The sequence below is a fragment of the Cydia pomonella genome, chromosome 1, assembly GCF_033807575.1.
Source record: "Cydia pomonella isolate Wapato2018A chromosome 1, ilCydPomo1, whole genome shotgun sequence".
In the NCBI taxonomy this organism is placed as follows: domain Eukaryota; kingdom Metazoa; phylum Arthropoda; class Insecta; order Lepidoptera; family Tortricidae; genus Cydia; species Cydia pomonella.
This window is the reverse complement of record NC_084703.1, coordinates 11628988-11654359: the sequence shown is the minus strand read 5'-3', so window position 1 is coordinate 11654359 and position 25372 is coordinate 11628988. Positions and strand designations below refer to the sequence as shown.

The 25372-nt window shown below is 35.2% G+C and overlaps 2 protein-coding genes across 4 annotated transcripts; one reads left to right on the top strand and one right to left on the bottom strand.

Annotated features, from left to right (window-relative positions):
• Positions 1-4690: 4690 nt before the first annotated feature.
• On the bottom strand, positions 4691-14802 carry LOC133534793 (peptidoglycan-recognition protein LE-like). Of its 3 annotated transcripts, XM_061874072.1 has the most exons (5): positions 13972-14802; positions 13084-13215; positions 10754-10939; positions 7361-7524; positions 4691-5213 (listed from the first exon to the last, which is right to left on the bottom strand). In XM_061874072.1, exons 1-5 carry the CDS (start codon positions 14342-14344, stop codon positions 4803-4805), a joined length of 1266 nt encoding a protein of 421 aa, XP_061730056.1. In that variant the 5' UTR covers positions 14345-14802; the 3' UTR covers positions 4691-4802. The 3 variants fall into 3 exon arrangements, with proteins under 3 accessions (XP_061730056.1, XP_061730065.1, XP_061730074.1); XM_061874081.1 differs by lacking the exon at positions 10754-10939; XM_061874090.1 differs by lacking the exon at positions 10754-10939 and having other exon boundaries at positions 7361-7521.
• A 1440-nt stretch (positions 14803-16242) lies between these two features.
• On the top strand, positions 16243-22471 carry LOC133534775 (RUS family member 1). Its single transcript, XM_061874050.1, has 9 exons — positions 16243-16774; positions 16906-17067; positions 17498-17636; positions 18371-18528; positions 19231-19372; positions 19636-19844; positions 20018-20274; positions 20603-20804; positions 21376-22471. The coding sequence occupies exons 1-9, from the start codon at positions 16687-16689 to the stop codon at positions 21681-21683; spliced, it is 1665 nt and encodes a 554-aa protein (XP_061730034.1). The 5' UTR covers positions 16243-16686; the 3' UTR covers positions 21684-22471.
• The last annotated feature ends 2901 nt before the right edge of the window (positions 22472-25372 follow it).

Below are 25372 nucleotides of genomic sequence, written 5' to 3'. Positions count from 1 at the left end.
CTTGTGTTGTGGGTACTTAGACAACGATATATAAATATTTATAAATACTTAAATACATAATAAACACCCATGGCTCATCACACAAATAAATGACCATACCAGGATTTGAACCCGGGACCATCGGCTTCATAGGCAGGGTTACTAACCCACTAGGCCAGACCGGTAAGTGAATATGTGTGTTAAGGCCCAATCTGTAACACACATGATGTAACACCCGGATTTGCTACGCCCATAGGCTACAGTGAACACTCTCCCTTACATAGATACTCTCAAAACGATCCGCCTTACATTCGTAAATCAACAACTGAATAATTCCTATGTAAGTATTGAAACTTTCAGCGATAGTCTACTACACTTAAGTATGAAGAGATACAGCCTGCATCAAAAGTAGCTGATCAAACAACGCTTCAAAAGTATCTAAAAATCATTCTGCAAAAAGTGATGGTTCTATATGTATATAGAACAATGAACACTAAAGTAAGTATATACTTTTGAACGTGAATTTTAAAGATGTATCTATATTTGGAAAAGTAATCCGCAAAATCAGATACATTTGGCGCGTTGTTTCATCCGCTACTATTGATGCTGACTGTAGGTACAATAAATTTATTTTATTACTTATTACAATTTTATCATACCCGTGGCACCATCTAGTGTTATTGTTTGGAAATTGCCTGGCGACAAATAATTTAGCTGAGCGCTGTTTTTAGTAGTACGGTGTTAGGATAGTTATACCTAGCTAGAAGGCTAACAAATTTCAAAGGTAGACCGCTAGAGGGCGGTTTCATAACTTAAATGAAAAATCTTATCCAGAATAATAATAATAAATAAATATTATAGGACATTATTACACATAAATAGGAAGGAATAGTAGTGTGTCACAAGGTATCAAAATGACATATATTTACGGCGAGGGCGTATATTAAAGTGTGGAGTGGAAATCAATTTGCTGATGTGATACTGCTTTACACACTACACCTATGAGAAAATTATTATGTTTGATCCCCCGTGGCAGGAACCAAAAGTCCGCTTTGATCCCTCACAGCAAGGAAGATATAGCCCTTATCAGAATAGGTGTTGTCAATATTATTTTTATCAACTCACTTCAATGGAAAAAACTTGGAAGTCGATTTTAACCAACTTTGAATAGGCTGAGCTGTTGAAAGAATCAGGAAATTGATAGTGGAAGTCTTTGATAGCTGGTAGCTAGTTTTGACAGTCGAAAACAGACAGTCCAAATTTTGTTGTATGACTCTTTGACTCACTTCGAGTATGGGCCTCAAAAAACAAGGTAATATTAAGAAAACTCAGTATTTACTTCAATACTTGTATTCAAATCCATGATTTTTAAAAATGGTAACAATAAAAAATCTACTTTTTTCATCCTACGGATAGCCAAAAGTCTTGAGCACAAAGTGTTGTATCACATATTTGGCACTTATAGGCCTATCTTAAAACGTCCCGTCCCTAATATCGGTCGACCATGTAAACGTAAACCGTAACCGATGAGATGGTTCCTAAGAACAGATCTTCGTATGTCTTATAGTTTCAGACTTCCCATACTGACCGATCTAAATGAGCCAACCTGTATAGGTGCATTAGTATGATGATGATGATGATTTTGTCACCATTGATAAAAAGTCGAACGTATTAAGCAGTACTAGTAAAACAATACAGCACTCCATAACCGATGTAGGATACTTATAGAAAACACTACACCAACTTCGAGAATAAAAACGCTTTAGGAATGTTATCCTAGGTCATAAAAATGGTTACTTATAATATTGGTCAAAAATCTAAGTTAAAAATGCATAACACAACAGAGTTTTCATGTACAGGTAGTAAGCAAGAAATACAAGGTATACACCGCTGAAAAAATGAATGGCCACTTTATGAGTATATTCCATTCATGTGTCCAGGCAATTTCACAACTCGGTGTACATATATTAAGTATAAATGCGAGGAATTGATAAATGTATACCAACAAGGAGATAATAAGAGTAAAAATAATAAAAATACCTATACACCGTGTTTTTTTTTTCGTTAATTTCATGGGTGCATTACACCGGTATTCTAATTAACTCCATTTCGGAGATAATAATTTGTTATATCTTATAAGGCCCGACGAGCGTGCACTTGCCTTAGGGCCTGTTTACATATTAATTAGTGTTTAGTACGATTTGCTACTAAACGTAAGGACTATGTCGGACGATCGATGTTCGAAATGACATATGTCACAATGGTTTGATTGAGTTAAATATAATGCCCGTGTTACAACAGCGCTATATATGCAACATTTAATTACTTTTTTATAATAAATAATAATAATAATAAAACATTATTTTTAAAGTTACAATTGCCATTTATGTTAAGTTGAAATATGTATTTCTCAGTAAGTGATTATTTGTAATCTTTTGAGAAATAAACATCTTAAACCATAAACCATCTAGTTTTCTTAAACGTACTTACTCGTCCCCCGAAGTTAACGGAATTCAAGAAAAAACACGGTGTATATCGATTCCATTACACTCAATTGACATTCACATTTTCAGTCTTAAATTTTCACGTGTTTATTTGCGTATTTTAACATCAACATGTTTAACAATCCAGCGACAATTTAATTAAATAAAAATAAAAATAATAAATAAATATTATAGGACATTATTACACAAATTGACTAAGTCCCACAGTAAGCTCAATAAGGCTTGTATTGAGGGTACTTAGACAACGATATATATAATATATAAATATTTATAAATACTTAAATACATAGAAAACACCCATGACTCAGGAACAAATATCCATGCTCATCACACGAATAAATGCCCTTACCAGGATTTGAACCCGGGACCATCAGCTTCGTAGGCAGGGTCACTACCCACTAGGCCAAACCGGTCGTCAAATTGCCATTAAACAATTTCGGATTCCACTACGCTAAAGTATCGGTAGTTTATGCATTACACTGTCGCTAGTGGAACTAGATGTTTAACCCCAGGTGCAAATGCCATACCGACAGATCTTATAATTTTAAACGTATTATATATTACTAGCTTTCCTATAAATCCTATTTTTTACATATACTTGGTTTAAATTGTTTCCTACTGCCGACATTTGCAGAATAATAAGCCTTTCCTAATTGTTGGTTGTCGACAAGGACAATCTCTAATTGCTAGACTTAAATCGACCGGGATATAACCGACCGACTGGAGTGGTTTACCTTACTTACAATAACAATAGATGTTGTAAAAATCGTAACCCTAACACAATTAATAATTTGGACATTCTGTAAATATGCCGTATCTAATAATCTTATCACATGAGGCGTTTTTATAAGACAGTATTTTTTTTACAAAATATAGTATATGAACTGCATATATACCACCTAATGTTTACATAAGTAATATAATATACTAACTAAAAATATTTGTCGTAGTTAGTCTCATAAATTTACGTTTTACTAAATTATTTCATATAATACCTAACCCATTTATTCATAAAACTTTACAAGCCTCAATTAGTTAATTTGTGTTTTATCCCTTTTTTATTTACAAATACTTAGTCAAAATGACAGATTGGGGCAAACAATTATTAGATAATTGTGTCTTGTACTGCGTTTATGAATAAACTGTCAGTTTTTTTCCTTGAAGACTAATATTATATTATTTAAGGATCATCTAAATGAAAATGCAACTAAACTAAACTTATTAAAATCAAATACGAGATTAGTTCCGAATCATAAACTCAATGCTGTTAACTTTTATGTAGGAGTTGAGAGTCGTTGTAACAACGATGTACATACTACAGCATCGAAACTGTAAGAGAGCTCTCGAATCTAGAAAAACAACGTTATGTCTAGATATTAAATGATTAGCGCTCATTTAAATTTAGAATTCTTATCTTCATACATACTACTTATATGTGTAATTTCTGTCCATCATAGTAAGTGCCTGGGAGACCAAGTTTGGCTCGGAAAACATAAAAACTCAAAAATGCGCATTTTACCAGAGCTAAAACCTAGCTAGATAAATTTTCGCCAGCGAAAGCCCCATCCATATAGCAAATTTCATCGAAATCGTTGGAGCCTTTTCCGAGAACCCCGAAAAAAAAAACATATATTCATATATATATATAAATTGCTCATTGGAAGTTATAAGATATGTAATGCACTCCATATTCAAATTCTTATACATTACAATATTTTTACCAATGCTTCGTCTTAATACATATGTATATTTCATGGCACGAAGTATATTGTTCATAATCCAACTAATACAAAGATTTTTCCTGCTTCTCAATCATAAATAAACAGTTTTATGGCTGTGTCCGCGACGGGTATGAATATAATGTTCTTAAACCCATTGAATAGAATAAGCATTTAGATAAAACTTGAGTAACGACCATTATATAACTGTACACGTAGTAGAACAAATGATCAAATGATAGAACAAACTTACTCCTTGATACAATATAATACAGCTGAAGGTCTGGAACTAAATTAATTTCATTTGATTACTCTTTATTTTCGGTACATCGTACCAAATTCATCACAGTTATGTTTTGAGAGGCGGTAATATGTAGTCTGATCCTGCGAGTATACTAGTAATAGGAGATAGCTTGATGAAGATGATGATACAAGTCTTAAACGGAATTCAAATTCTAAAGGTCATATTTACTAGTGATATATATATATTATGACTAGGTAACAAACACTTGTCTTCGGAGATTTCCCTTATAATTATCACTTAAACACTTTTACAATTCTATAAAACTTATACTGGCACAGACAAAGAATCACATCCTATTCAATATTTTGGCAAGAGAGTCTCTATTTGGCTCATGTCTTTAACGAAATGTGGCCACTCGTGCAGTATTTCGACGAGCTTCTTTCCAGGGCTCTCCCACCCCGTCAGTTGAGTGTGGGCGAACAGTTTGTAGTCTTTGGCGATTTTACCAGAAGCGACACCAAGGTCGATAAGTTTCTTGCAGGCATCGAGCTGTTTCTGCGGCGGGGCCTCCTGGGAGAAGGTGCCTATGAAGGCGATGCCGATACTATACTTGTTGTAGCCGAGCGTGTGGGCGCCCTGGTAGTCCCAGCCGCGGCCGTAGTAGGCGGAGCCGTCGCCGCCGACGAGGAAGTTATAGCCGATGTCGTACCACCCGCGCGACCCGATGTGGTACTCCTGCACCAGCCGCACGTTGTACACGCAGCTACTCTGAAACATCAACAAATATTACCTCATTCACCTGTACAAAAACTATAGTAATAGAAATATCTACATCTGAATAATTATGTTACTGAACTTTTAACTACTTAAATAACCAAATTAAAACAAAGTATTTTTTTTTGCTGGCCCTTGTACGAGTATATAGACGTGAAATCGTCCTATGCGTCCATATTAAGATATACATCCATGTTTAGGGTTCCGTACCCAAAGTGTCAAACGCGACCCTATTACTGAGACTCCGCTGTCCGTCCGTCCGTCTGTCACCAGGCTGTATCTCATGAACCGTGATAGTTAGCCAGTTGGAATTTCTACAGATTATGTATTTCTGTTGCCGCTATAACAACAAATACTAAAAACAGAATAAAATAAATATTTCTTTCCAATCTCGAGGTTCTCATCCAATCACCGAAGTTAAGCAACGTTGGGCGGGGTCAGTACTTGGATGGGTGACCGTTTTTTATAGATAATGGTACGGAACCCTTCCTGTGCGAGTCCGACTCGCACTTGGTCGGGGTATTTTTTTAGTTATCCCGGGTTTTACAATTTTTATTTGTCTAAAAGCAACGACTCTACAGACCACGCAGCGATCCTGTAATGTAATAATAATCATACTTTGTCGGTCCTAATAATAAGAATAATACTTATTTATAGATTCTTGGTTAACGCGTTTAATAAACAGCAAATTATTACAGTAAACAGCTATAGTTAACATATTTAAAGCGAAGTCGACACGTACGGTACGTGTATGTATAAAGAATTTCTCAAATTTCAAATCTATGGACGGCAAAGTCGACTTTGCCGGTTAAAATATAAAAAGTTCGCGACTTCAAAGTTGCGTACAAATTGCATCAGTTGTCGAATTCCGTTGATATGGCCATACGAAATGAAGTCATAGGTCCATTAAAGAGCCAACAGATGATCAGTACTTATTATTATAATCAGACCCCGTTATCAGTGGTGAAGAAACATTAAAAATACTAGGGCTGGCACTACATTAATATTTACACCTGTATTTTGATATATGTACCTAATATAAATATTTGATGAAAACAATATACCTACTTATTTCATTCATCAATTAATATTATAAAGAGGAAAGATTTGTTTGTTTGTTTACATTGAATAGGCTCCGAAACTACCGGACCGATTTGAAAAATTCTTTCACCGTTGGAAAGCTACACTATCCCCGGTGAACATAGGCTATAATATATTTAAAAAATAAATGTTGAATACCCGTGCGTAGCCGGGGCGGCCGCTAGTAGGTATATATAATGTGAGGCCAATTGCCTTAAAAAAAGTTTCATTTGGTTGTTGAACTCTATAATAATACTTAGGTACTAAATTGACATTTATTTGTCAAAATATGTCTGATGTCATATACTTACTTAATTTTATGTTCGTTAAAAATATGAACTTCCTGGATAATCGTGCTGAATTCTCTCAGTTTAAAATGGAGCTAATGGCAAAACTGGAAATAAACCGAATGCGACGCGGAAAAAATGGTTTGTAATTTTAGTAAAACTGTGCAATAGACAATATTTTTTCTCCAATAGTTATTGATAGTTTTTTTTGTGACAAAATTTAATTTTTTTATCCTACAGATGTAACTATGAGTGAAATATAATATGTAAAACTGTGAATCATCTTGAAACTCATTTTTTACCTATTTCCTGTATATTACATATGTGTATTTCTACATTTCGTGACATAGATACAGATTCGGTGACAGTGCAATAATAAACCAAAAATAATGCGTTTCATCTTAAATTGTTTTAAGCGACATTTATACCCGTGTGTCAAATGTACACGAATTAAATGAATATTGTGTGACAACCCTATGATTCTATTTCAATGAATTTTCACCACTGATAACGGGGTCTGATTATAATATTGATACCGCGACTATTTAGCTCTCTCTCTCTCTCTCTCTCTCTCTCTCTCTCTCTAATAGGTTAGGCGTATTTACGGCAGAAAAACACACTTCAATTTTTTAACAAAAGGAATGGCGGTAAAGCAAATTTAGCAAGTAGCTACTCCCAAACCTCGACAATAATTTCCAATTAATTTTGGCTGATCCAGCAGACCCAACTTCCTCTACAAAGAATAGGCAATGCCCGATTATGAGTAATAAATACCTGGTTGTAACAAAAGTTTGTAGCCGTGTGACTAATAATGACCCACGGAGCCGGCAACCGCAGCATATCCAGGTTCCCAGTTGCCGGCTGCGCCAACCACTCCATGCGCGACACGATCCTCAAATGATTAGGCGCTATCAGCAGATCTCCTGCTGGCGCGCCTGCTGGAACATTAAGTTTTAATATTGCAAAACAGCAATGCTACCGTGCTACCAATAAATCCAGGAATCACATTTGAAAACTCAAGCAATTGTTTATCGAATTTTCGATTAATAAGTTCTCTATTTAAACGATTTTTCTCACGCAATTACTGGCATAAATAGCATGCCCTGCCACCACCCTGCCACATTCAATTCAAAAGCATGAAAATACACTACCCGTTATCCTAAAATCATGGGAATGGTCTTATTCGATCGATAGGACTCTAAATCCCACCCGTCATCGCCACATACATACGGGAAGGAATCATTCCAATCTGTCCTAGTTCCACATTATCGTGGTGGACAGATGGTATTTTACCGTTATTTAAAATAAATTGAACCAAAATCTGAGTCAAAGTTTACCTACTGAGTTTGTGATATCTTTAAGTAGGTGTCAGAATTTTAAACAAACTTGCATAAACCTTAATAGTAAATAGATATATAGTATTTATACACCCTACACCATTTTTATAGGAGGAACCCATGCATGCGTTTTGTAACGTGTTTTGTAGGTACAAGCCTGGCAAGGTTACGTACTAATAACACACACAACTGAAAAGCAAAGTAACATACCTATTTACAATAGAGGCCAATTGTTATCAAAACGAATGGAGTAACCATATGATTCATACCTATCTCGCTGTCCGAGTACTAATCTCTTTTATACATGCATATTCAATTAATGTAGGTACTTTATTTTTTATTGGGTTTAAATGCCAAGGTTACAAATAAATGTGATATATTTCCATTTATAGTCTCATGTATGTAGGGGTCAACATCAATAGTAGAGTATGGAATCACGCACCAAAAGTATGTGCCCCCCTAATACTTTTCCCAATAGATTCAAAAGATTCAAAGAATTTATTTGCGCAGAATACACGTATATACATGCAGATCATATTGGTACAAAAAAAAAAAAACAAAGTTCCAGTGTATTCAGTCTGCGTGCAGACATGCAAAGATTATAGATGAGCACATTCTAATAGAGATATATCTCAACAGTTCGCGTTCAAAAGTACATATTTGCAACAGTTTCATTTTATTGTTCTACATAGTGTGCGTTTCTCTTATTTGCATTTTTTTTTTCAGTAAGGGCCTGTTTCACAATGTCCAATTAAAATATTGGATAGCTAATTATCAAATAAATTAACTGCCAGATAAAACTTCCTGCAAAAAGCTTATTTGAAGATTGTAAAACGCCAACGATGACTTTATTCGTCAGATAAATGGCAAGTAGCTTATTTAGACCTTTACCTGGATATTGTGAAACAGGCCCTAAATATGACAAATGCAAGTGACGCTGCGACGTAACTCAATAACAAAGCAAATTGTAGTATTTTTGATTAGATTGCATATCGAGCGAACCCTTTGTTCTCCGTCTACCTAAATCGGATTGTGCCTATGTAGCTCTCAAGTCTAAATCGCACATGAAATAAAACGTCAAGTTCCTAATTATCAACATGCCATTACAGCTTTTGAACTAAAGGATATTAAGACTAAATGGCTGTTAAGCTACATCGCATTACGACTAACACGCATTAGGACAATAGCGGTATTATGACTGACTTAGGTATGTGCTCGAAACAGGCAGTGCACTGTATAGAAGAACAACGAAATGACCTATCGCCCATGAAAATTGAAGTTTAGGCAAAACGTGAGTTCACTTAGAGAATCAGGCACGAGCTCAAAACAGGCGGTCCACTATATAGACAAACAGCGAAATGGCCAGCAAGCTAGATAGTCTTTATGCCTTTAAGGATTGAAGTTTAGGCATAACGCGACATAGGCACAATCCGTTTTAGGCAGACGGAGAACAAAGGGAGCGAACTATAATGTACTTATTAGTGTAACTACGAATCACAACATGGATAGACTTGGTGAGGCGTCCATAGAACTCAATTTCCATCGGCTTAGGAATTTTGAATCAACTTCAACTTGGTACTTCATTCTTTACAATATGGTCACGAGGAACCCGATAGATTTGAACTACGTATTTATGAGGCCAAAAGAAGGAAACAATATTAGGTGTAGGAATATGAGATTAGGTGAATTTCACGGAAAAAAGTGGTATGATAAGTAAAAACTGTTAAGATATTATAACTATGACTTTATTAAGTACTAATTGGTACGTTTATTTAAAAACTTAGTTTTTGCTTGTCACTTTTTGGTATCTGTCAATAAGGATATTTAGATTAAGGGCCTGTTTACAATGTCCAAGTAAAGTATTGGATAGGTAATTAACAAATAAATTAACTGCCAGATAAAACTTTTTTCAAAACTTGGCACTTTATCTACCAGTTCAAATAAGCTTTATATTTGAAGATTGTGAAACGCCAACGATGACTTTATTCGTTAGATGACTGGCAAGTAGCTCATTCAGTACTTTACTTGGACATTGTGAAATAGGCCCTAAGAGTAGGCCCGATAGTGGCAACATCGTTACATCGCCATCAAAAAGGCGTTTTGCTCTGAAACTAGGTGAATTACAGAACAGTTTATAGGACATTTTAGTCTTTAAAAATGATCAGGAATACACTGTTGAAATTTCGGGTTCCTCGTGAGCATGTTGTATGTCGTATATCTATCTCATAATAAGAAAAGTATGATGGTTAATATGACGCCCTGCCACTGTACACTACAACAGCTAGCACTAATAATGACTCTAAAGGTTGCCATTACATATTACTGAATAGACAGTTAGCCCTTTGAGTAAACTTTACTCACAGGGCTAACTTAGGGCTAATTGCGTGGATCAACTATTTCTTGCCCTTTGGCTAACCCTAAGGTAAAACAGTAGGTATGGTTCATACCTCCCATCCAGAACAAGTAAGATACTTCCGAAATAGCGAGCGACGTCACTGCCATCAATCTGAAGTGGAGGCCATGATAACTTTTTAGTGGACTTGGATTCGTATATACACCGCGTTTTTTCACCTTATTGCAATGGATTAAGGTAAAGAAATGTATACATATTTATGAACTCGACTGTACCACATTATATTAACACGCTGGATAGATGATCCATAATGAAAAGGGCTTATAAGTACCACAAACATTTTAAAACCAGTGTTTAAACTGTGACGAGGGAGAATGTAACCATTTAATTGACCACCAAGTGACGAAAACTAATTGATTCACCCAATTGTAGCAACCCACCCTTAGCTTGAATTTTGTTAAACCATAATCAAATTACCTATATCTTTTGGTTTCTTTTTAGCAGTCCCATTCACTGCATGCCACTTTAGGAAGCTAAACGAAAACCGCAATTTCATGGTTAGTAGACAGTAGGTTACCCACGCCGAAATGAGTGATGTCATAACAATCGCAACCAGTCTAAGTTCTGATGAGTATTCATGACATGAGCCCGACACCAGTTTGCCTGAAATAAATGTAAGTTTCACCAACAAGCTAAATAAACATATACCTTGAGTGAGTAAGGATGTTGGAAAACATAAAGTCTGAACGGAAAGAGACGAGACATAGAATGTATCGGTTTCCTTATATTCCACAACTTTTCTCTTTCAGCCCGGACTCCAAGTGTTAACACAAAAATTTTTAGCATATAGAGTTAAATTGTGTCACATTCAAGCAGTAAATAAGTATACATACATTTCAAAATGGAAAAATATTATATTCTGAGCTTTATCTATTAGGCATTTTAAAAAAAACAGAGAAAGTTATATATTTCGTTTCTTTTACAACTTTAAATATTGTATTGTATTTTGTTTATTTGTTATTTTCAGTTACAATTCAGAAAAAAAGATACTTTGTAAATAAACATCAATGAAACTTTAACGATAATAATTGACAGGCTTTGAGAAGCCAAATATATGTATGTACCTAGCAAATAATTAATTAACTATTACACAAACTCCCATAAACCACTCGTCTAAATTAACTACATTTGTCAGAAGGTAACTTTAATCATTGTGGTGACTGTAATGTTCTTTTTGATTTTATAAAGCTATATTAGGCTAGGTTCACTCGTAATTTTTTCCCGTACACGCGATTTGGTCGAATATCGTAGTGACAGCAAAATTTGTATGACAAATTTCAAAAACGTTCATACGGCATCTATGCGGGAAAGACGTCTAGCCTTATTTTGGTTATGAATTAATGAAAAAAATCTGAATTACTGAATAAATAAATATTATAAGACAATTTTTCACAGATCGACCTAGTGCCACAGTAAGCTCAATAAGACTTGTGTTGTGGGTACTAGACGACATAATTTAAAGTTATACATAAATACTTATATACACAGAAAACACCCATAACTCGGGAACAAATATTTGTGACCTCCCCGGACCTCTTGCTTCGTAGGCAGGGTCACTGCCGACTAGGCTAGAGGGCTGTCAAAATCTAATGAGTTTCTATATATAACCAAGTCTTAATAAGCCCTGAATTTCATCCGGACGGTTACTTGATTGTTTTTGGTAGATATCCCATTACTTACAAAAACCATGAAATGTGCGTACTTTGCTCCAACATTAAAATTTAATTTAAATATAAGTAAAAGTTATATATGCTGATTTAAAGTAGAGCATCACTACTATCATTTTGTAACACTTAAATGAGTTTGTGATAATAGTTTACTTATATAAAAACGTTGCAGCACTATCACCCAGTGGGGAGCAAAGTAAGCACATTTTATTGAACAAGGCAACAAGGCCAGCATGCGTTAAACAAATGTTAAACATATATTTACATCCTTCCATCCAATACCCTCCTTGATAGATTATTTCTTATGTTGTTGTAATAGTACATAACTAGGACACGCGGCTGGCAACCCCGTTGCTCGCCGAGATTTGTATACTGCTTTTCTCAAACTTGCAATGAAATAAAAAAAGTGTAGTTAATTTGTTTTGTGGCGATCTACTCGACTTGCCCCTACACTAGCGGACTACCTAAGTCTGCGCACCTGCATGATGCGCCACCACCATTGCTCATCAACAAATATCGCAACAGATCTAGGTTTACACCACTTAAAACAAATTACGAATCTACTACTACTTTTGGCTACTTTAGTTTTTCTATTAGCCATTATACAGTTTAGTGTTTAACACCTTGGGTACAGTGATGGCAGTCATCTTCTTACAATTGACAATCTCAAACCGCAAATTAGGTTGAGACAAAGAGAATTAAGAAGACCAAGAGTGCTCACTGCATACAACGGTTTTGTTACCAAAAATACTATTATTTTCATAATCTTATGCCGTCATAGCCGTTGTATGGAGTGAGCACTCTTGGTCTTCTTAATTCTCTTTGGTTGAGATTATTGCAAATTTCATTTCACTACAAGTTTGAGAAAAGTTCTTGACACTGTATGTTTTAAATACATAATAGTCTGACCATGCCAAGGTTTCCTGCTAAATTCTACATACAATATGGCACTTCTGTGGGAAACATATGGATGCATTGTTACCAAGTCAGCATGGTCAGAGTATTTTATAATTTATGTTAGAAATAATGAGAAAGTGTTTTTATAAAATGTGTATGATAATTATTCATAGAAAAACTTACTTGAGTGCTCATCAAAAGGTCCATCTGACCCTTTAGGTATGCCAAACACAATGGCACAACTGATTAGTACAACTAAGGCAGTTACAGCTATTGTAAGTTTGTGCCATGTCTTGAGAACAAATTTATCAGAATCTGCAATGCAAATAAATAATGTTCTTGATTTTTACGAACTATTGTATGTATGAAATATTTAAAGAAAATTATTGTATTCACCTCTAAATAGTTTATATTACATATATTTTGTTTACAAGACAGAGACTTTACTGAGCATTGAATACACTGAGCAAGCACAAGTGCTTTTTAAGCCATACCTAACCTAAAGTCTTGGAGTTCACTTTAACAACATAATCCTAGGGATTGGCACAGGTGCCAGTTTTTGCATATCTTACTACTACTAATTCAAAGGGGAAACAGGTCTTATTGGTATTAGTCCAGTTTCCTCACAATATTTTCCATCAACAATAAGTGACCTATTTAAGGTGCAGGGTAGGGCAAGGCATTCTCCATACAAACCTTGTGCAAGTTTTATTTTTTTTGCTTGCATATATTGGTTATACGCAGAACTTGATGTATAATTTTTCTTTATTAAAAAACAATAAAAATACAAAACAAAATAATTAAAAAAAATAATACATCAAGACCTAGCTAACAGAAAAATAAGCATATTTACCAAAAATAATAACTGCAGCGCAAACTCAAACGAAGAAAAACGCGCACAAAATTTGTATGGAAAGAGCTTGCCCTACCCTTCGCCTTAACTCTAATGATAGTTTCTACATAACTTCCAAGAAACTCATTGATCGAACCCAGTTTGAATCCAAATTTTTTAAGTTCAGTAAAAACATTGAAAACTATGCAAATTATAAACAAAATAATATAAAGTCTTACCATTATCAATATCAGGATCTTTCCTGTTTTTATTTGGTGGTGGAACATTATCATCGTCGGTTTTATCGTACGAGATATTTTCAATGCCAGATTTATGATGAATAATTTGCTTTATGACAACGGGACCTTGGAAATACGTGTTATTTCCAAACTGAACGTTGTCGGAGTTGCTTACGGTAACGGAGCCGAAGACAGGCGGCACGTTGGGCTTAGCGACGGCAGTGACCGCATTTGACGCCATGTGTTTTGGGCCATCTTCACTGTCCGAAGTATCTTCGAATATTTCCAGACCATTGATCTCTCCCACAACACTTACGTCGAGGTTTTTATTTTCATCGCAAAAGTTTACTGTATCATTGGTAATAGCCATCATGCAATATTTAAGTATTGATGGCCAATCATTGATGAATTATTAACCCAATCCTTAAAAAATACTTCTTAACGAACAACAGTTAAAATGTCCAATTTCTGATAAGTATACATTGTTTTGCTTAATGAAGACATCTTGTTTGACAACATACCTACTCGATAATTAAAATGTTCTAAAAGGTAATTAATGTATAATTCATAATTGTCTATAATAAAATTATATACATTGTAATAAAATCATACGAAAAATATAATTCCCTTGAAAGAAATTACTTGACTTCTTAATATACCTATTTCAATCAACTTTTCGTGTTATGGCTCCACCAATTTGTTTGTTAAACTTTTTCCTGACACTCCTCAGTTCCTCACCCGGTCTTCTATTGTCACTTACTTTTTTTTTAAGTTAGGTATTCGTTCTGAATCTGAATGGATGTCACTTTCGGAATCGTTTATGATGATCATATGATCAATTTCTAATATTGTAAATGATGTGCTGATAATCGGTGAAACGGAAAAAAATATATTTCTCGGGCCCGAAATTGGGTCTATCAAAGAGCATAATTATAATCACTATATATATATATATATCAAGCCTGGGGGCCTACCGCGGAAACCGAAATTCGTCAATTGCGGGCATTTTTCTCTGTCACTCTAAATACATGTTAGTGAGAGTAAAACAGAAAGATCCCCGCAATTTGCCAATCTTGGTTTTCGCGGTAGACCCCAGAGGGCTTACCGCGAACCACGTTCGACATGTTGCCTCTCTGTCGCACTTGTAAATTCATACTTAGGTGTAACAGAGAGGTAACAAGACGAACGTGTTTCGCGTTAGGCCCTCTGATAACTTTTTGACAGTGCGAGCCTCATGGTTACGTCTTGGCAACATTTTACATAAATATGTTTAAATTAAATGGGGTGTAGTTAGTGATTCATTGATTATATGTTCTTTGGTTAGAGGTAGGGTTGCAAAAAAACGGTTTTTGTTCTGTCTTGAAAAAAAACCTGAAATCATCCGTGAAAAAGAAGTCTTTTTTCTAGAATATGTTTTTTTTTTCAAAAGTACGATATATCAAAATTTGCAAGGCAGTTAATACTTTTACACGGTTGTTTTAGACTTTATGTTAACTATTAAACTAATTAAATTAAAAATAATAATTTCTGGTTTTATAAAACTAACATTAATGAAATCTGTAGTGGTAGTTATAGCCATTTACTGTTGGAAACACCACCGCCTTTCCTCTCCACGTCGGGATTACCCAATAAATATTTGTATACTGAATGTTTATCGAATTAAAATGTACGTTATTGCTATTGCAACAGAGCCTAGTTTCTTTTGTAAGTTATACTTATTCTGATACTGATCGAATTAGTGTTGATAGTGCTGCTGTTAGTTCTAGTGAATGTAGTGAATAAGTTCAAAGATTTTTTTTACATTTGCTGAGAATAGATTAGTTTTAGTTACATAACATATACTTACTTTAATGTATTTAGTTTTAAGTTGCTTATATAAATTAATCACGAAAAACCGTTATCATCGTATTATTTATTCATCTGAAAAAAAACCTTATTTAGAATAAAAAACAATGGTGCCAGGTTTTTTTTCATGTTTTTTTCATAAATTTGAAAAACATTTTGTTTTTTTTTTTCTATTTGCAACCCTAGTTATTATAAATTATAAAATGAATGCAAAGGTCTATATAGGTACCTCAATATACCTTTGCATTCATTTTATAATTTATAATTATATATTGTTTATTACTTATTCATAACATGAAATTTATTCACACCCTGAGCTGCGTTACCCCGCTGAACTGCCAGACTGATGCGTTGAGCGAGGTAACTGCCAGCTCTCCGGTCCCCAGTTGCGTCCCTGAGTCTCTTTGAAAGGTCTTTAAAGAGACTCAGAGCGCCAGGACCCCACGGACCCAGGGTCTCGACGCCGAACGGAACAAAACTGTATTCGGCACCACGACCGCGGTATTTCCCCACCTTTGCGTTTTTACTTTTACTAAATGACCATACAAGTTTTTCTAGACTCTGAATTTCTTAAAAAACTCCGCTCACGTGGAAATGTCTTAGTCTGAGAACGTGCCCATGTTTGACACTGACAGCTGATGTTTATGACGTTATATTGATGGCGTTGAGTTGATCCAAGTGATTATATGCTCTTTGAGTTGATCGTTGATTTGGTTGATTTGCTTTGCTTGACGTGTTGTGTTGAGATGTGAACCACAGCTTTTTCATTGATTAATAATACCGGGTAGGGTAGAGAAAACTATTTCAGAAGCGAAAATTGTCTGTTTTGATACATAATTCTTAAACATTGTAGATAAAATATAATCAACAATGTCTAACTTTGGAAATGAAGGAGAAATTTTATTAAGGGAGAAGTATGTTTCCTCATCAAAAGAGAGGCTTTACATCAAGCCACCTGGTTTGTAATATTTGTTACTAAAACATTTGTAAACAAACAAATTCAGAAAAGATGTCTCAAATGTATGGTTTTGTAAGTTTAATTTAGGTAACGAAATGATAGGTATTTATGAACTATTGTTATACTTTCAGAGCAGCACAACATTGTTATATTAGAAGAGAGGCGGTTCAGTGATATAACTAGCTGGTTTACCCAAATATTTCTACCTCAGGGCTATCCAGACAGTGTTAGCAAAGATTACTTACCATACCAAGTGTGGGACACAGCGCAAGCTTTCTGCAGTACAATTTCAGGTGACATACTGGTTTCTTCATTTTCGTTTTCTAATTTATTCGCTGTCCCAAGTTATATAAGTAGTAGTGCTTATTATATGGGCCTATAGAGTGGGGACTTTCCAAAAATATCTAAATTATCCCATCCTCTGGTAAACTTCTGCAGAGGGAATGTCTATTTGAAGTTTAATAATCTGACATAAAGTTAAAATTTCAACAATACTAAAACAATGAAGGGTGAAGGGATTGGGTATTTTCTACTTCATGTGTCAATGTAGTATGACAGTTCCCCCAAGTCGCTTTTGAATAGGCTTAATATCAAAAGTGTTTGAAGAAACATCTACAAATATTTTACATGGCAGCTGGTCCATATATAATTGAACTCTGATATTGATCATAATTGAATGCACAAGGTATAGAACAAATAATGAAAATGAGTTTTACTTTGCAGGAATTCTTGCAACTCAGGAGGTACTTCGAGGAGTGGGGGTGGGAGATACTAATGCCACCCCTCTTGCAGCTACTATTACTTGGGTCCTGAAGGATGGTTGTGGACACATTGGGAGAATATTATTCGCTTTTAGTCACGGGTAATTAAAAAGTGTTATTTGGTACCGAGTTATTTTTAATATGGTGGGTCTGGGTGCCATATTTAGACTACTTTTAGGGTATCCAGAGAAGCACTTTCAATTTAGTATATTCCAAATGCATGTGAGATGGTACCTAAATCTATTATGTTGTTTGTAAGTCTTCTATGTCCAAATTGAGCTAAAATATTCCCCAACATGACTGTGACACCACAAACCAAATTTTCCACATTATCAAGTAATGCGCGCTTCACTTCTGCTTAGTGACCTGAAGAAAAACTTAAGTGAGAACATGTGCGCCTCCACACAACACAAACAATGGATGCTGTCAAATTTCGGCACTAATATTACCACTTGGAAAACTTTTATAGCTAATTTAAAACTCCTTTTTTGTTGCTTAAATAAATTGCAAGTATTTATTGGGAATAAATTGAGTCTGATTTTCCTGCAATGCCCCATTATAATTTTACCACTGTTTCAATTATTGAGTACAGTCATTTTCTTCTGGCATTAGCCGGGTCCACACTAAGTGAGCATTTAGCAGAAATTTCCTCACGCACAAAACGGCCAGTGTAGACGTGCCTCGGCCGAGGCGGGGCGCGCAGGCGAGGAAAACCTCCGCTATTGAGATTTGATTTGCTAATATGGGAAGAATGCTTTATTGCATTAGAATTATTGGCTTAGAATGTTTCATAAGTTTTGCATAATTTAATCACTACTTTTATCTTTTTATGCAGAACTTTCCTAGATGCATACAGTAAAAAATGGAGACTTTATGCTGACACTCTTAATGATGCAGCAATGTGCATCGAAATAGCTTTACCGATGTTCCGGAACTACACTACATTTGCATTATGTGTCAGTACCGTCATGAAGGCTATTGTGGGTGTTGCAGGTATGATCTTAATTTTATTAATAACTAACCCGAATGCCATGGAACGCATGTTCCAAACATCCACGCTCGACTCGACACTGACGCTAATCACCATACGTTGGTTAAAACAAATATATGGCAGTCGGCATCACCATCCAAACTTGCATTTTATGGCCGAGGCGTAAGGAATGTCAAAGTTCACCTAACTACATGCATTGCAGTCAAATATAGTAGACCAAGGATTAGAACATATTAGTGGTTGTAGTATTAGCAGATTCAAAGCGGTAAACGATATAAAATAATGAAGGTTGAATCGTTCTTACTTATCTAATCAAAATGAAAAGAGAAATAGAAATGATTAAATTTTGCTAAACAATTTTGAATAAAGGACATTGGATAGATACATTTACATTAAGAATTTTGGATAAATACATTTACATTATACCACTGACTGGTCTGTTCATTATACACTGCTCACGAATGAGGCAAACTGAAAGCATGCAACAAGACTTATAATCATAATAACTGGCCATTAGTAGGCACACAGAACATTCATGGCCTTACGCCTTTGCAAAAATACTTTTGGATTGTCATTTACTTGTAACGGTTGATGCTGGTAGCTGGTTTCGGCTCTACATGGCTATACTTAATTAAATTTAGCTGCTATGTTAGTCTGAACCAAAAGTTCATTTTTGAGGTAATTTTTGTATACATGTATTTAAGGTGGTGCTACTCGAGTAGCGATGACCCAACACCACGCAATAAGAGGCAATATGGCTGACGTATCGGCGAAGGATTCTGCTCAAGAAACTGCGGTTAATCTCATTGCTTCACTCACAGCACTGCTAATTATTACGTTATTTGGGTATTGTCGTTGATACTTTTTTAATAACGATGTTATTGTTTTTCATATCTAAAGTAGCTACTTAGCTTATTTATAGGCGCTGTAAACTTGCTTAACATTGCTTATTATACTACTACTCTAAAACTATGGTCGTCTATATACTATAGGTAAACTAATTCTTGCAGCTTTAGCTTCATATATATGTATATACAAATTTGCAACTAATAATAATGTAATCCTATGTTGGCCATCAATTATGTTATTACTATTCTGTCTTATTTCAGAAATTCTATTATAATATTTATATTGATGATTATACTTCATATTACGTTCAACTATTTTGCTGTACGAGCTGTTTGTTTAAAAACATTGAATGAACCAAGATTCCTACAAGTAATCGAAACATATTTGAAGAAAGAAGTTTTGGCTACTCCATGCGAAATAAATCAGAATGAACCAATCATATTTTATCAATTAGGACCAAATCTATTAGGTAAATAATAGTTGTGCATGTTATTTTCTTTTTTGGACACTAGTTTAGAAACAGCTCGTTTTAGTTACTTTTTACTTCAGTACTCCATATAACTGTAAGTCATTCTTAAAAGACATTTTCGTAAAATTCCATAGTAGAAAGCTCATAATATAAAACTAACAAAAATTTTACAGACTTGAAGATAGCCGGATTTCAGATAAAATTAGGAGGTTCAGTAAAGTCCTTTCTACAGCGTAATCCCAAGGCAGCGTGTTTGAAGGTTCTGAGCGAGATCTACGAGCGTCGCGAGTACATGCTGCTCCCGGACGTGGCGAGCCGCCAACTGTTAGTGGTGGTGAAGGATATGGCCGCGCCGGACGACGTCTTGTGTGCATACTTCCACGCCGTGCTGCTGTCTATCGTGACGTGCGCTATCAACGACCACCATTTGGTGAGCGTTTACTTTTGCGAAGTTTAGTATGCTATATTTTGCAAACTGTTAAGAAGTGTTTAACAAGTCTAAGGACTTCTCTAAAATTATTTCTAGTCCAGTGGACTAGGAATTATTAGTAGTAGCAATAAACTCTTTATTGTACATAAATACATATTAAAAGTAACATACAATGAGAAAGCTATGTTTTGCGGTGTTTACACCGACTGTGTAAAAAAGTGGTCTTCGGGATATTTAAATTAATACTAAACTGACATTTTTGTTTTAATAAGGGATTGCCCATTTACTTTTACTGAGTTCACGTCGCAATAAATAATTTGTTTTTTAGCCAATATATCAAAGCACAGGCTATCCCCGGCCTTTCGCCCTGGTGTGTCAAGCGGTGCAAGCGGCCGAGTGGAGCCGCGTGGCCGCGCCCGGCGCCGCCGCTGGCCGCTTCTCGTACGGGCCGTCGGCGGAGCTGGCGCGCTACGTCGACAAGATCGTCAACAAGGAGTGGCATCGGATGAGGGCTGGTATGAGGCAGACAGGTAATCAATAATAATAGACCTATATTAATGTATCAAAGCAGCATTTTTCGCTGCTGCGCCAAGCTGACCACCGTGCTGACGTGCGAGTGCGATCTAAAGGCGGTGTACGGGCTATTGGAACCTATGCACGTAGATACATTGTAAATGTATAATTGTTGGTGCAATAAAGAATATTTACTTACTTACATTCGGCAAAATCTCTACTAGTAGAAACTGTTATTTATTACACAAAATTAACTTCTTAGTCTTGCCACTACGTCTAAGTAATATTAAAACTTCTTTGGTATCAACCCTACTAGCCATAGCGAGGAGCGCTAGGTGGGTTCTATAGTGACTGATGACTTGTCTGGCATCAGAGCAAAGTTACATACAGTAAATCGTAATAGAAACGTAATATTTATCTATAAATAAAGTTCTAGGTATAATTATATATACTGTTATGTACTATCATGCTAAAGATATATTATAATTTTGTTATGTCGCTTTATGATGCATTTGGCTTTGGCTTCGATTATTTGAATCATAACAATAATAAGACGTTACCATTTAACAGAGCACACACCATTTTCAGGTTGGGACTTGAGTAAACACTTGCTAATGGTGGACGAATGGCGTATATGTAACCAAGCCAACGCCACAGAAGAACCACCCTCGAATAAATTTCATTTAAATGAAGAAATCGGTAAGCCGGGCAACAAATTAGCATTTGGCGACTTACTGGGCGAAACCATGGATATCGACAATAGAGAATTCACGGTTGAACCCAATGGGAAGTTCGAGAATCAGCCGAGTGGAATGACATTTAGAAGACAATCTGATGCGAAAGTACTGAACGCGACCGAAGCGATACCCGACGTGATTGATCTCGACAAGCAATGACTGGTAGAAGTCGACGTGGATGTTATTAAGCTGCGTCCGCTGCTACCTGTTAAAAGCAAGCTTTAGGACTGAATCACTTGAATCACCGAACGCATCAAACAGTAGATCTACGACAGATATCCTCTTTGAGTTACAAGAAAGATCCTCTGTTGAGTTGTCACGTATAGCATTCGGTCAAAGAGTTTGTTTTCGATAGGAATAAGTATTCTTGGAAGCACAGATGGAGGGTTGCAGCAGTCTTAACCGTAATCGGAGCATACCTATAGACTTTCAATTCGCAATGTTTGAGTTTGATAACAGGACTACCACAGGCAAATGAACTATTAGATGTGAGTCAGTATGATAAGCCTTAACTAATTGATGCCGATAACGATTATCGACATTTTGCGTTACTTACTTTCACAATTATTAGGACTTCTCTTTTTTCGGAAGGCGATAATTCACTCATAAGCTCAGTTCTCTATACAAACGTAGTTACACTCTCATTAACAACTAGCTAGATTGCTCTGAAACTTGGTACTTACAATACGATAAGGTATACCTTCTATGTCTATAGTTTCAGATCCCATAGTTAAAATACGGTTAATTTAAAAGCCTTCGTTAGTTGTATAAGTTGGAGCTATAAGTATACCTCATGTCACAGACATATGTCTAAAGTTTCATTACGATCCAACATGTAGTTTTAAAATGAGAACGAAACTTCGTTTGTATGGGAAGATAAAATTCGGCCGAGCTTGCCGAGGACTACTAAAAATACTTCCTAATTCCAATACATTCCATACTCTGTATTTTATAGCTAAAAAAATAACCTAATAATAATAATAAATAATAATAAATTCTTTATTAGGCAGGCAAGAAACCCAAAAAAAAAATTACAATGCACATAATATAAGGTGTAAATAAAACATAAAATACAGTAAAGAATAAAAATAAAACAATAATAATGCTTATAACCTAAAACAATGAAATAAAACATTTACAAAACTTATGCACTAAATATGGCCGTTCTCGGACCGGTGCAGTTTTCGCCAATGTTTGTTAAATTCGTCACTGTAGTCTTTAGCTAAGTAACAACTAATCATCTTTTTGTTCCGAAAGGCTAGGGTTCCTATGATATCTATTATTGCGATACAATAATATGTAAACGATACTATAATTCAGGTCATAGCTACTCAGATTTAATTTTGGAGGAAAAAAGTTACCATTAAATTTGAGGTTAAAAAAATTCTAATTAAAAAAAAGGGGTTTAAACTTGTGAAAGTGGTCTGTTGTAGTTTTATATACAAGTGATTCAGGAGATATGAGCAGGATCAAGGCTGCGCATTCGCAATATATGATATAAGTAGGTATCTAAATTAAAAATTGAGGTTTTGTATTTTTGTACATGATTAAATTATTGTGTATATGTACTTATACAATCACAACGTTCCTTTGCATAGGTATTTCATTGTTTTTCACCACACCAGCTGCTAAAGGCCCTCTTGATTGTTCAAAAACTGATGAGAAAGTTGCATTTTATCCATGTGTGAGGCAAAGTAATGTAATGTAAATTTTGATTGGTTTCCTCGTGTTTCCATGTTGATTTTGAATGATAAATATTTGATATCTTACAGCTAATATTTACTTAGGGCTGGTGTAGTGAAAAAAAATTGTGTTTCACTCGGGAGCAAAATTTGATTAACCCTCGTGCCTTGAAACCCTCGCAATGCTCAAGATTCCATTTTCGAACCACTCGCTACTCTCGTGGTTCAATTTTGGATTCTTTCGCTTGCTCGAATATCAATATTGGCACGAATGGTTAAACAACAACTTTCACCCCTTGTAAAACCAATAACTATTTATAGGGAATGTATATAATAATTAAACAGACTGACTGAGTAACAACCTAATTAATTATAAGTAAATTGTCGATTGTATTTATCTGTTGAATACTGTTTCATATAATGTAGGTTGACGAAATTTCTTATAATTAATATGTATAAAAAAAGCCGATTATAGGCTGAAAAAGTGAAGAGGAAAGCGAACGACCGCTTCTCCATACAAACGTAGTCCTCATTTTCCTCTCTAGATATTAACATTACGGAAAATATTTTTACACAATTTGATGTATACCTTCATTTGTATTTCGATTTTTTTTAATATAAGAGTAAGCTCCTTTTTAAAACCGGACAAGTGCGTGTCGGACTCGCCCACCGAGGGTTCCTTACAAAATTAACTTTTTTTATTTATTTACTAACTTAAATAATATTTTTCCCTATACTTGTAGTGTAAAATGACATTACTTGCCAAATTTCATAGTTCAAGGTCAACGGGAAGTACCGTATGAATTTGATTCCCTTGAGAGTGTCGAAATATACGTTTTTTGCGGCATAATCGGCCGTTTCTTTTTTTACGTTAACTTAGAAGATTGATTTTTTCTCTCTAGGGTCTGCGTTATGCGTTCCCGAGATTGAAGGGTCTTGACAGACGGTCACACAACAAAGTGATCCTATAAGGGTTCCGTTTTTCTCTTTTGAGGTAAGGAACCCCTAAAACTTGTATGGAATTTGTTTTTCACGCCTAATCAAATCTTATAAAATCAAAAACCGAAAATGTCAAATGAAGGGAAAGGGAATACAATATACAAAAACATGTTTTACATTATGTCAATATTCAGAGAGGAAAATGGGGACTAAGTTTCGTTTGTATGGCGAAGGGCGGTGCCAGCGGTGTGACCGTCACGCCAGTCCGTCTCTCCCTAGAGTCGGCAGGGCCGCCACTGCAGATGATGCTTGATGTCTGAAATATATTTGCACTGAATGTCTAAGCATCAGCTTATTGTATGAACCCCAAAAACTTCCGTTACATATATGTATTTGATATGATGGCAGGAAACAAGCCAAACTTGTGCACCTTGTGTAAGTTTTTTGTAGAAGCTGTAGTATATATTGTGCTTAGCCTTCAGGTTGACTGGTAGAGAATGCCTCGTGGCATTAAGTCCACCTTTTGTACCATAAGATTGTTTTTCTTTTGTGCAATAAAAATTAAATAAATAAATATACCTAATTAATAAAATTATCGTGGGCGTTCTTATGAAGCTAAAGTACCATTCAATATAAGTACCTAAATGTAGCTGTGAGACGAGAGTACCTAATATACGTTCAAGTAGAAAACAAGCATGCCCCTCGGACTTGGCAACGAGCAGGTGAGAATAATGTGTAATACAAACTGAAATAAATGTCATAATACTAAGGAAAAGTGACCAAGGCCTCCAGTTAATTTGTTCTATTGTAATACGTCTAATAGTAATGTGTAATACATACCTATGTAAAAAAAATGTGCAATGATATTTAATCCAGTTTAAAAATAAAAATCATACGAATCTAATTTTTTTTTAATTTTTCACCAAAGTAAAACATATATTTTACGAATTCATAACAATAATCAGCCAATGTTAAAGTTCCAATGGCAGTCTTTGGTAACAGAAACTATATTAGACTTTGTATAGGTATAGCAGATTTTGAGCTAACCTAACAAAATATTCACGCTGCGGAATTGGCTGTTATAGCTCATATCCTTCAGAACATTTCAAGGTTATAAAAACATTTTTTTTTTCGCCACACCAGCGCGTAAAGACTCTTTGTGCTTCAAAAACTGATAAGAAAATTGCATTTATACACATGTGAGGCAAAGTAATCCCATGCACATTT